The 13249-nt window shown below is 36.9% G+C and overlaps 1 protein-coding gene and 1 pseudogene across 5 annotated transcripts in view; both read left to right on the top strand.

Annotated features, from left to right (window-relative positions):
• The window catches only part of P4HA1 (prolyl 4-hydroxylase subunit alpha 1), an 81700-nt gene that overhangs the window by 52966 nt on the left and 15485 nt on the right, over positions 1 to 13249 (top strand). For all 5 annotated transcript variants that reach the window (XM_035021449.1, XM_035021444.1, XM_035021453.1 and 2 more), the window contains exon 10: positions 10038 to 10137. In XM_035021449.1, the coding sequence (XP_034877340.1) occupies positions 10038 to 10137 (100 nt within the window). The remainder of the gene's footprint in view (positions 1 to 10037; positions 10138 to 13249) is intronic.
• LOC117998147 lies at positions 5330 to 6636 on the top strand (annotated as a pseudogene).

Genomic DNA, 13249 nt, shown 5'->3' with positions numbered 1-13249 from the left:
TCACTTGCATTTTCCTTTGGAAGTTTTGTAATAATCTCCCAAACCTCCAAAATGATATTGTCTATCTATTTACTTGAACATGATGTCCTTATTAATATATTAGAAATATAGTCATGCAGTGTGAGAATGTTGCTCCTTACTCAAAACATTCCAGGGGCACCTGGGTGGCTCAGTTGGTTAACTGTCCAACTCTGGATCTCAGCTCAGGTCTTGATCTTGGAGTTTTAAGTTGAAGCCCCATGTTGTGGGGTGTGGAGCCTACTTAAAAAAAAAAGGAGAAAAAAAGAAAGCATTCCAGTGATAGATTTGGGGTTCCTGTAATTAAGACCAAAAGGAATATACTTTGTGTTATCTAATTAGTAATGGAAAATACTGTAACCTTACATTCTAATTCAATTAAAAAACACTGAGTACTAGAAGAAAGAACCTTCATTTCTGTTAATAAAATTTAATGCAGGAATAAGACTTCCAAATCCTAAAGAATAGATAGTTAATATATATTACAGTATCCTCAGTGTCTCCACGGAATTTTGGAGCAATGTTACAACAATCTAAATTCAGGGCTAATTTCTTAGATTACCTGATAGATCTATAACAATGTTGCTGAAGACAGATTAGCAGTTGGGATCCAGATGAATGAAATGTTTTAAATGTAACTAAAGAGAATCCTTTTATATTTTGGAGAGGTTTTCACGTGAAAGTCAAATTAAGTGAAATAACTTTACATGCATGAGTAGAGTTTATTTTCCTCTCTAGTGACAGTAACAGAACCACAATTAAGTTTATTTTTTAACCTTTAATCATTAATAACTTTAACTGCTAAGCCTCAGACCTTCCATTGAGATCATTTATGGTATAACAGAAAGTGTAAATTAAAACTTTTTAAAAAATCTAAACAATTAGGATTAAAATATCTTTCCTTTAAGATTAGCAAAAATTAAAAAGATTGATACTGGCAAGTATTTTCTGAAATGGGCACTCATAAACATATGGTAAAAGTATAAAATACTTTTTGGGAGAACAATTTGACATCATTCATCAAAATGTAAAAGTCATCTAGCAGTTTCACATCTAGGAGTTCAACCGGGAGATATTATTTGTAATAGAGAAAAAGTAGAAATAACCTTATTTAACCAGTGCTTTATTGGTAGACCTTAATGGTCATTTTGGAAGTAAAGATACCTCATTTTAACATGAAAAGCAGGGGCACCTGGGTGGCTCAGTTAGTTGAACATCCGACTCTTGGCTTTGGCTCAGGTTGTGATGTTAGGGCTGGGAGGAGAGAGAAATGGCAAATTATTATTTATTTTTTTAAAAGATTTTATTCATCCATTAGAGAGAGTGAGAGAGAGAGCACAAGATGGGGGAAGGTCAGGTAGAGAAGCCCACTCCCTGCTGAGCAAGGAGCCTGATGCGGGGTTCCATCCCAGGACCCTGGGATCATAACCCAAGCTGAAGGCAGCCACTCAACTGATTGAGCCACCTAGGTGCCCAAAATGGCAAATTACTGTCTAATGGGTACAGAGTGTCTGTTTGGGATGATGAGAAGTTCTGGAAATAGTGGTGATCATTGCACAACTTTGTGAATGCTATTGAATTTTACACTTTAAAAATGGTTAAATGGTCAATTTTATGTTATGTATTTTTTTACCACAATATTTTTTTTTAAACTGAGGTAGTGCTATATGTATTGACTTGGAAGATGTCAGAAGTATTTTCAGGGAGAAAAAGTGAATGTGTATATTGATGTGAGAGATTGGAAGGTGAGTAGATTTCTATTTATTAAAAAATTCTCTCTGTATATTTGTTTATACACAGGGAGAAATGTTGAGAGGATATGTACCTATTTGTTATAACATACAGTTTACCTGTGAGGAGTGGGACTAGGAAAGGGACTTTGTATTCTTTTGTATATGCAGTATACATGTATATGTATATATATACATATACATATATGTATATATGTATATGTATACATGTATATGTATATATGTATATGTATTTCTTTTTTTAAATAGCTTTTTTTGGGAGATACGTGTACTGTACAATTCATTGGTTGAAAATGTACAATTAAGTGGCTTTTAATATATCCAGAGTTGTGTGTCCATCACCACAATGAATTTTATTTTATTTTTTAAAAGATTTTATTTATTTGAGAGAGAGAGTGCGAGAGAGAGCGCACAACCAGTGGAGAGGAAGAAGCAGGCTGCTTATTGAGCAGGGAGCCTGATGTGGGGCTCAGTCCTAAGACCCTGGGATCATGACCTGAGCCAAAGGCAGCCACTTAACCAACTGAGCCACCCAGGCGCCCCTCACCACAATGAATTTTAGAACATTTTCATTACCTGGAAGAGCAATTCTGCTTTAGCAATGACTACCCAACCCTCAATTCACAACGCCCCCCCCCCCCCGCCCCCGCCAGCTCAGCCCTGGGTGACCACAAATCTACTTTCTGTCTTTATGGATAATTTGCCTGTTCTGGATATTTTTTTTTTTTAAAGATTTTATTTATCTATATAAGAGGGAGAGAGCATGAGCAGGGGGATGGGCAAAGGGAGAGGGACAAGCAGACTCTCTGTTCTCCCTGTTGTGCACAGAGCACAATGCAAGGCTCGGTCCCAGGATCCTGAGACCATGACCAGAGCTGAAGTCAGACACTTAACCAACTGAACCACCCAGGTGTCCCTGTTCTGGATATTACATATAAATGAAATCATATAATATGTGGCCTTTTGCATCTGGCTTCTTTTACTTGCCGTATTTGTAAGGTTCATTGATGTTGATGTATGTATCTGTACTTCATTCCTTTTCATGGCTGAATAATATTCCATTGTATGGATATACCACATTTTATTTATCTTTTATTCATCTATTGATAGACAGTTGGGTTGTTTCTACTTTTTGGCTATTCTGAATAATACTGCTCTGAACATTCATGTACAAGTTTTTATGTGAACATAAGTTTAAGTTTCTCTTGGGTGTATACCTAGGAGTGAAATTGCTAAGTCATATGGTAACTCTGTATTTACCCATTTGAGGAACTGCCAAACTTCTCCAAAGTGGCAGTACCATTTTACAATCCTACCAGCAATGTATGGGTTATTCCAGTTTCTTCACATCCTCATCAATACTTGTTACTGTCTGTCCTTTTGATGATTATAGCCATCCTAGTGGGTGTGATATGCTATCTCATTGTGGTTTTGATTTGCATTTCCCAGTGGCTAATGATGTTGAGCATCTTTCCATGTGCTTATTGGCCATTTGTATATTTTCTTTGGAGATTATTTAGATCCTTTGCCCATTTTTAAATTGAGTTATCTTTTATTTAGTGGTAATAGTTCTTTATATATTTTAGACACAAGTCCTTATCAGACATTTGATTTGCAGAGATTTTCTTCCATTCTCTGAGTTGTCTTTTCACTTTATTGATGGTGTCCTTTGAAGCACAAAATTTTTAATTTTGATGATACCCAGTTTATTTTTTTGTTGTTGCTTATACTTCTGATGTCATAGCTAAACTAGTGTCTAATTTAAGATCACAAAGATTTACACTTACAGTTTTTTCTAAGAGTTTTATAATTTTAGCTTTTACATTTAGGTCTTTAATCCCTTTTGAGGTCTTTTTTTTTTTTTATGATATGAGGTAGGGACAACATCTTTCTTTTGCATGTGGTTATCCATTGTCCCCAGACTGTTTATTGAATATAACAAACATTTCTTGCTTTTATATATATATAAATTTTATTTATTTATGTGTGTGTAGGCTCCACACCCAGCATAGAGTCCAACACCAGGCTTAAACTCACGAGCTTGAGTTCAGGACCTGAGCTGAGATCAAGAGTTGGATGCTTAACTGACTGAATCCCCCAGATGCCCCACATTTCTTGCTTTTATAATTTTAAAAGTGTAAAGTGAAAGATTGTAATGGTAATTTGCTAGAATAACAAAAGTGAAGGCGTTCTTGGTAGCAGGAAACTTAAGCCGAAGAGTAAGCACTGTCAAAGAAGATTAAAGATAAAAAGAGAGGCAGTAATTGGTAGGTTGAGTTAGAACTTCTTTTTCCCAATTCTGACTGAGTTCTTAGTAGAACTAGGAGCTAATCTAGTATGTCCGTGTACCTGTCTTTCTGGCTAGCAACAATTTGAGTTAGAAAGGGTAGGTTCAAAAATGTAGAGAAAAGATCCAGTCTCTGTAAGGCTGAAGGATGATGCTTCTACCAAAGTATTAGAGAAAAGGTAGGAATCGATGCTTGTGGTAGCAAGGAAGGAAGTTGAAGGTAACAGAAGTAGGAGACAGGTTCTCTGTGGGTGATAGGTTCCAGGATGGAATAGGAACAATTCTCAAGATGCATCTAGTTTGGGTGCCTGGGTGGTTCAGATGGTTAAGCGTCTGCCTTCGGCTCAGGTCATGATCCTAGGGTCCTGGGATCGAGTCCTGCATCGGGCTCCCTGCTTCTCCCTCTGCCTCTCCTCTCTCTCTCTCTCTCATGAATAAATAAATAAAACATTAAAAAAAAAGATGCATCTAGTTTGAATTTTTCTTAAAGATATTTATTTTGAGAGAGAGAGAGCATGCACGAGCAGGGGGAGGGGCAGAGGGAGAAGGAAAGAGACTCAGTGCTGAGCACGGAGCCCAATGCGGGGCTTGATCTCACAATGCTGAGATCACAACCTGAGCTGAAACCGAGAGTCGGATGCTTAGCCAACTGCACCACCCAGGTGCCCCTGAAATTTTAATAGAACACTTGCCAATTTTGTGTTGCAGTTACCTATAAAAATCAAGCCAGTAGTTTGTGGATTATAAAGTTCAAAAATCTATCAAATTGTTGCCAGCCAGAAATATAGGTACACTGACAGACTAGATTAGTTCCTAGTTCTACTAGGAACTCAGTCAGAATTTAGAGAAGTAAGTTCTTAATGTGTTTATCTGCTGCACCCTTTATAACAGTAAAATTCTTGGATCCTTCCTATTTCTGCTACACTAAGGAATTAGTCCATATAAATTTACAAGGGATCACCAGACAAGTAGTATGGTAAAATAGAATAAATCTTGGATTAGTTCTGGGAAGTCTCTATGATTCATTCATTTCTTCATTCAGCAAATATTTATTGAGCATCTGCTATGTGCCAGGCACTGTAATAGGTTCTGCAGATACAGTGGTGAGCAAAACCAGGCAGAATTTACGTATTTGGGACTAGTAGTTGAATGAAGACATTTTACCTTAATCAAACAATAAATTAATACACAATTAGTGTGAAAAATGCTACAAAGTAAGATATATAGTACTGTAAAAACATTAGGGGCAGCTGCCTTCTCCACTTCTGGGGGCATGGAGGTAGCCTCTCCCTGAAGTGCTTCAGTTGCAGGCAGTTGCCAGCTCTGAGATGAATGGTTCTGGGGGCACAGTTGCCGCCACTCTCCACCCTCTGGACCAAGGGTGATTCCCATAGTAGCATCCAGTAGGTGCCCACCAAAGTCACTGTGGTCTTGTTATATATCAGAAGGACTATAAGCATGATTGCTTTTGTGAAGAGCATCTTATTTCCTTATATCAGAGAAAATGTTAAGAATTAACCGCAGAGAAAAATACTTCTTCCTTCTTGGAAAGAAGAGTGCCAGTAGGACCTCAGTCTTTTGAGGTAACAGGCTGAAGAGGATTCCCATCAGGATAGGGTATTTTGACCTCTCCAACATCTGGGAATGGGGTGGATGATCTACAATAGATGTCCAAGCTGTGGTAGATCATGTGTGCTGGCAGAGATCTCTGGATGGAAAACCATGGTACTGATAACAAATATAAAGATTCATGTGGAAGGCAGTATTTTACAGCTGGGAGAATAAGAGTAGCATTCATTGGTCATTCCAGCAGCTAGGAAATGGAGAGAAGCTGGGATGAAGGTGTATATCTATTCTTCAGGGAGAGTAGAGGCACAGAAACTATGACTTGTGCACTCTACAGAGGAAGATATTCTTGAGCTTGGGATAGTTTCTTTGATGCCAAGGTTGGGCATAAAGTGGAGAGAGAGTTGTTGAAAGACTGCAAAACAGCTTTGAATGCTCAGTCAACAACCTTTTTTTTGACACATTAGAGGCTCGTGCTGCTGAGGAAGTGGACATGCTTATTGCTGTGGTGGTGAGACAGGGCTAGGTGGAGTTAAGAAATGATGAAAAGCCTATAGCCTCATAAATCATTCAGCAAACTACTTGTCCTCTTCAACCTAGAAAAGGATTTCTAAGGAAGACAAACTTTCTCATAGTTTGTCCGTGTAGTCTGGTTTATTTTAATGGTAAAAGTAGCTTACTTTAAAAACACACACACACACATATGTAGGCAAATATGTATGTGCTCAAATTACCTTCTACAGGTACATGAGTGATAAAAATCTCCATTCAGTGAAATTAAAACTTATTTTAAAATCTATTTCTGTAAAAGTTATTTGAAACTACAACACTAACCCCTACTGAGGGCAAAGTATAGTTGATAGAAAAAACTATTAACAGATCAAATGTGTCAGTATCAGGTCATACACCAAAATTGAAAGCTAGTTTTGAGCAGTATTTCAGAAGCCTTGCTATTTTAAAAACTGAAAGTGTTTCAAAGTCTTACTCTTTTTTTTTTTTTTTAAGATTTTATTTATTTGAGAGACAGCACAAGCAGGGGGAGCGGGAGAGGGAGAAGCAGACTCTGCTGAGCAAGAAGCCCAATGCCGGACTCCATCCCAGGACCCTGAGATCATGACTCGAGCTGAAGGCAGATGCTTAACTGACTGAGCCACCCAGGCACCCCTCAGAGTCTTTTTTTTTTAAGATTTTTACTTATTTATTTGACAGAGAGCGAGCCACAGTGAGAGAGGGAACACAAGCAGGGGGAGTGGGAGAGGGAAAGGGTTTCCTGTGGAGCAGGGAGCCCAATGCAGGGCTCAATCCCAGGATCCTGGGATCATGACCTGAGCTGAAGGCAGACGCTTAACAACTGAGCCACCCAGGTGCCCCAGAATCTTATTCTTAATAATAAATAATTGCCCTGTTTAACTGTGAGAGAATAAAATCTAGAAGACTGCAATAACTGCATTTCACAATATTTGCCTACCTGCATACAAAAGACAAAGATAGTTGCCTGTGTTCCAAGAGAGGGCAAAATTAGAAAGAAAACGCATTTTAGTCTTGAACCAGAGAGTGTATCTTACTTAAGAAGAGACTTGCTAATCGTTGAGGCATCCACAGCAAAAAATCGCCTTACCAGTGAAAAAGGTGCATTAATGTAAAGTTAAAAAAGAGATGTGGTTCTTAATGTTTCAAAATACAGTCCTAATCCTGTGAATTTTTTTTATTTTTTTTAAGATTTTATTTATTAGCATGCACACGTGAGAGAGAGAGAGCAAGCGAGCAGAGGGAGGGGGAGAAGCAGACTCCCTGTTGAGCAGAGAGCCCAACATAGGGCTCTATCCCAGGACCCTGGAATCATGACCTGAGCCGGAGGCAGACACTTAACCAACTGAGCCATCCAGGCGCCCCTAATCCTGTCAATTCTAATTATAGATTATAGCTGCCTTTCTGACAACTTCTTAGCATAGTTTGAGAAATTATATTGTTATTTACTATTTTTCAAATGATTTTCCTGAAATCAGTCTATCAGATCAAGAAGAATCCTATATATTTTCTTTTGACATGGATGTGAGAAATGTCAATTTTCTAACAGTAGTAATTATCCTGGTTCAGTTTTTTTTTTCTTTTTAAGATTTTATTAGAGAGAGAGAGCACAAGAGGCAGAGCAATAGGCAGAGGGAGAGGGAGAAGCAGGCTCTCCAGTGATCAGGGAGCCCAACATGGGGCTCGATCCCAGAACCCCGGGATCATGACCTGAGCTGAAGGCAGACACTCAACTGAGCCATCCAGGCGCCCAATGTTTATTTATTTAAGGGAGAGGAGACTTAAGCTCAGCTAAAAGCTGTGGGAGGAATTGAGAAGGAAAGTTGATTATGTAAGAGAGAGAAGGGCTAATCAATGATTTATGCTTCCTAAAATTTCAGAAAATTATAGAATCTAAGGCAGAGGGTTAGCCTTAGATAATAGAGAGAAATTTCCTCTCTGGAACTGGAATGAAGGAACTAGATGATCTAAAAGGAACAGATAGATGCAAATGTAGGAAAAGTGTATGGTTTCTATATTCTCTGAAGTAGGGGATATGTACTGAGAGAAGGGGGAAGCTGAGGTGGATTGGAGTTCAGAGTAGAAGAAGGAGTAGGAGTAAGGACCCATTTGAAGTTGGTGTTCATGAATTATCAGTGGAACACATTTGCCCTATTTCATGACTTTCTCCAGTAGAGTTTGATGACACAGGTATAAGCTTAGAGAAAAAAATTCATTGAGGATAATATTTTTGCCAGTTTAATTTAGGCATTTAGCAAGAATGTTGTTGAAATGATGGATCATGGAATCAGAGGTTGATGAGAGAAGTGAAGAAAGAAAGCTGATAGACCATAGGAGATAGCTTAATTTGGGGTGCCTTTTTAAATTTAGCTATAGTTCCCATACCATAAAATTCACTCCTTTACAGTGTACAATTCAATGGTTTTTAGTGTTTTTAGTTGTGCAACCTTTACCATTATCTAATTTCCGAACATTCCCATCACCCTGAAAAGAAAGCCTGTACTTATTAGCAGTTAACTCCCCATTTCCTCCTTCCTCTGGCAACCACTGATCTACTTTCTCTATCTGTTGACTTGCCTATTTTGGATATTTCCTATAAATGAAATCATAGTATGTGGTCTTTTGTATCTTGCTTACTTAACAGTGTTTTCAAGGTTCATCCGTATTGTGGCGTTTATCAGTACCCGATTCCTTTTCATGGCACAATAATCCATCATATGGATGTATCACATTTTATGTATCTACTCATCAGTTGGTGAATATTTGGATTATTTCCACTTTTTGGCCTTTAATAATCCTGCTATGAACATTCATGTACAAGTTTTTGTATGAACATACGTTTTAATTTCTCTTGGGTATGTACCTGGAAGTGGAACTGCTGAGTCATATGGTAACTGTATGTTTAAAAATTTGAGGAACTGCCAAACTGTTTTCCAAACTGGCTGCACTTTTTACATTCCTACCAGCAATGTGTGAGGGTTCTGATTTCTTCACATTCTCATCAGCACCTGTTATTGTCCATCTTTTTGTTTTATTTTGTTTTGTTTTAAGTAGGCTCCACGCCCAGCATGGAGCCCAACATGGGGCTTGAACTCAAGACCCTGAGATCAGGCTCTGAGCTAAGAGTTGAACACTTAACTGACTGAGCCACCCAGGTGCCCCCGTCCACCTGTTTTTATTATAGTCCTCCTACTGGGTGTTTTGGTACCTTTTAAAAACTTACTTTTATTTATGCAAGTAATACATGAATTTTTTATTTATTTATTTTTTTTAAGATTTAATTATTTTAGAGAGAAAGAGTGTGTGAGCGGGGGTAGGGGCAGAGGGAGAGGAAGAGAGAATCCCAAGCAGACTCCCCACTGAGTACAGAGCCCAACACAGTGCTCATGATCTCACAGAGATCATGACCTGAGCCGAAATCAAGAGTCAGATGCTTAACTGACTGAGCCACCCAGGCGCCCCTACATGAATTTTTTTCTTATAAAATATTTACACTATATAAATCAAGCTAAAAACCCTATGACCTCCACCCCAGTCAGTTCCTATGCCTAATGTAAAAAGAAAAATTGTTTTCAGTTTGATATGTATTTTTACAGAATTTTAAAAAATTCTCAGTGTAATAGCCCTATATAGCCTTCTTACATTAATCCAGCTGTTTTCAAAGAAACTGTAATAAATGAGTTTTTTTCTTTTCTAACCTTTAACTGTAAAATGTAGCATTTTTTAAAAAATGACAACATTGTTTAATAAAAATCATATCAAACAAGCAAGCCAACTAAATGCCTATACATAAGGCTTAATGTCCCATATATTACGGCTTTTAAAATGATGGCTATTAGTCTTTATGTATTGAAACATTATAAGTAATATTTTCTTCTTGTTCTTAGTGCCTGGCTCTCTGGCTATGAAAACCCTGTGGTGTCTCGAATTAATATGAGAATACAAGATCTAACAGGACTAGATGTTTCCACAGCAGAGGAATTACAGGTAGGTAATCACATTATCCTTAAACCATATGCTATCACATTATTTCTTTACACTTTTTCAAAAAATGTTGCAGATGAGATTTCCTAACATTGTATGGGCACTGATTAGGTATTGTAGGAGAGTTTGGGACCCTAAAAGTGAATATGCAAGCTGAAACCAAACAAACTACTCTTTAATAATCAATGGGAAAAATTAGGATTAGTCTGTGAGCTCTAAAATTCTTTTACAAAACATTAAAAACTCATACTGTTAAGTATAAATTTATAGGGAAATGAACAATATGTAACATTAATATTTATTATATAAATATTAATATAATATATAATATAATAAAATATAAATATATTTAATATATACTTATATAATTTTTTGTCATTCCTAACTAAACCTGTCAGGTAACCAGGGGCAGTTTTATTTTTTTTAATGTGTTTTGTTTCTCTTTTCTATTGAGGTAGAATTCACATACCTTAAAATTTACCCTGGTTTTATTACATGCATATGCTTATGCAGCTATCACCACTATCTAATTATAAGACTATTTCATCACTTCAAAAACTTTAAGCAGTCACTCTCCATTCCCTCTCCCTAATGCCAGTGGCAACTACTAATCTCCTTTCTGGCTATCTATGAATTTGCCTTTTCTAGATATTTCACATAAATGGAGTAATACAATATGTGGCCTATTGTATCTGGCTTATATCACTTAATGTAATGTTTTCAATGTATCAGCACTTTATTCTTTTTCATGCCTGAATAATATTCCATTGTTTGGATGTATCACAACTTCATGTATCTATCAGCTGAAGGATATTTGGGTTGTTTGCACTTTTTGACTATAATGGCTAGTGCTGCTATGAATGTTTGTGTACACGTTTTTGTACAAACATTTAATTTTTTCTTGGGTATATAGGTATCTGTGGAACTGCTGAGTCATGTGGTGACTTTACAATTTGAGGAACTGCCAAACTGTTTTCCAAAATGGCTGCACAATTTTATAATTCCATTGACAGAGTATGAGGATTACAATTTTTCACATCTGTGTCAACACTTATTCTTGTCTGTTTCTTTTTTCTCATTACAGTTTTCATTTGCATTTCCCTGATGGCTAATGGTGTTGAGCATCTTTTCATGTGCATATTTGCCATTTATTTCTTTGAAAAAATTTTTGTTCAAATCCTTTGACTAATTGGGTTGTTTGTGTTTTTATTGTTGAGTTGTAAGTGTTCTTTTTTCATTCTGGATATAGGAGCATTATCAGATATATGGTTTGTAAATATTTTCTCCCGTTCTGTAGGTCATCTTTCATTTTCTTGATGGTGTCGTTTGGCACAAAATTTTTGATTTTGATGAAGTCTGATAGGTTTTTTTTTGTTTTTTGGCTTTGGGGTTTTTTTTAGTTGTTTATGCTTTCTTTTTCTTTTCTTTCTATTTTATTAAATTCCAGTATAGTTAACATACAATTTTATGTTAGTCTCAGAAGTACAATATAGTGATTCAGCAATTTTGTACATTATTCAGTGCTCATCATGATAAGTGTACTCTTAATCCCTATCATCTATTTCACCCATCCCCACCACCCATCTCCTATCTAGTAACCATCAGATTATTCTCTATAGTTAAGTCTGTTTTTTGGTTTGTCTCTTTTTTCCTTTGTTTGTTTCTTAAATTCCACATATGAGTGAAATCATATGATATTTGTCTTTCTCTGACTAATTTATTTCACTGAGCATTATCTTCTCTAGATCCATCCATGATGTTGCAAATGGCTAGATTTCATTCTTTTTTTTTTGTGGCTGAGTAATATTTCATTGTGCTTATATACCATACCTTTATCCATTCATCTGTCAATGAACACTTGAGTTGCTTCCAAAAGTTGGCTGTTGTAAATAATGCTGCAATAAATGTAGGGGTGCATATATCTTTTTGAATTAGTGTTTTTGTATTCTGGAATTACTGGATCATATGGTAATTCTGTTTTTAATTTTTTGAGGAATTTCCATACTGTTTTCCACAATGGCTGCAGCAATTTACATTCCCACCAACAGTGCACGAGGGTCCCTTTTTCTCCACAACCTTGCCAACACCTGTTGTTTCTTGCATTTTTTATTTTAGCCATTCTGACTGGTGTGAGTTGATAGCTCATTGTGGTTTTGATTTACATTTCCCTGATGATGAATGATGTTGAGCATATTTTCATGTGTCTGTTGGCCATCTGTATGTCATCTTTGGAGAAATGTGTGTTCATGTCTTATGCCCATTTTTAAATTGGATTGTGTTGTGGGTGTTGAGTTGTATAAGTTCTTTTATTTTGGATACCAATCCTTTATCAGATACATCGTTTGCAAGTATCTTCTCCTATTCAATAGTTTGCCTTTTCGTTTTGTGATTGCTGTGCAGAGGCTTTTTATGTTGATGTAATCCCAGTAGTTTATTTTTGCTTTTGTTCCCTCGCCATAAGAGACATGTCTAGAAAAATGTTGCTACAGCCAATGTCAGAGAAATTACTGCCTGTGCTCTCTGCTAGGATTTTTATGGTTTGAGGTATCACATTGGTTCTTTAATCCATTTCAACTTTATGTTTGTGTATGGTACCTGCAGTTTTGTTCTTCTTTTTCAAGATTGCTTTGGCTAGTGGTGCCTGGGTGGCTCAGTCAGTTAAGCATCTGCCTTCAACTCAGGCCATGATCCCAGGGTCCTGAATCAAGCCCCAAGTCTAGCTCCCTGCTCTGCAGGGGATCTGCTCTCTCTCTCTCCCTCTGCCTCTCCCCTGCTGTGCCCTCTCTCTCACTCTCTCCCTCTTTCTCAAATAAAATCTTAAAAAAAAAAAATAGATTGCTTTGGCTATTGGAGGTCTTTTGTGGTTCCATACAAATTTTTGTATTCTTTGTTCTAGTTCTGTAAAAAATGCTGTTGGTATTTTGATAGGGATTGCATTAAATCTGTAGATTGCTTTGGACAGTATGGACATTTTAACAGTATTTGTTCTTCTAATTCATGAGCATGGAATATCTTTCCATTTCAGTTTCTTTCATCAGTGTTTTATAGTCATCTTCAATTCTTTCATCAGTGTTCTATACTTTTCTGAGTACAGGTCTTTCACCTCCTTGGTTGG

This window comes from Mirounga leonina, unplaced genomic scaffold, assembly GCF_011800145.1.
Source record: "Mirounga leonina isolate KUSES-001 unplaced genomic scaffold, KU_Mleo_1.0 Mir_114, whole genome shotgun sequence".
Lineage (NCBI taxonomy): Eukaryota > Metazoa > Chordata > Mammalia > Carnivora > Phocidae > Mirounga > Mirounga leonina.
The sequence above is the reverse complement of the archived record's forward strand: the minus strand, read 5'-3'. Positions and strand labels throughout refer to the sequence as shown.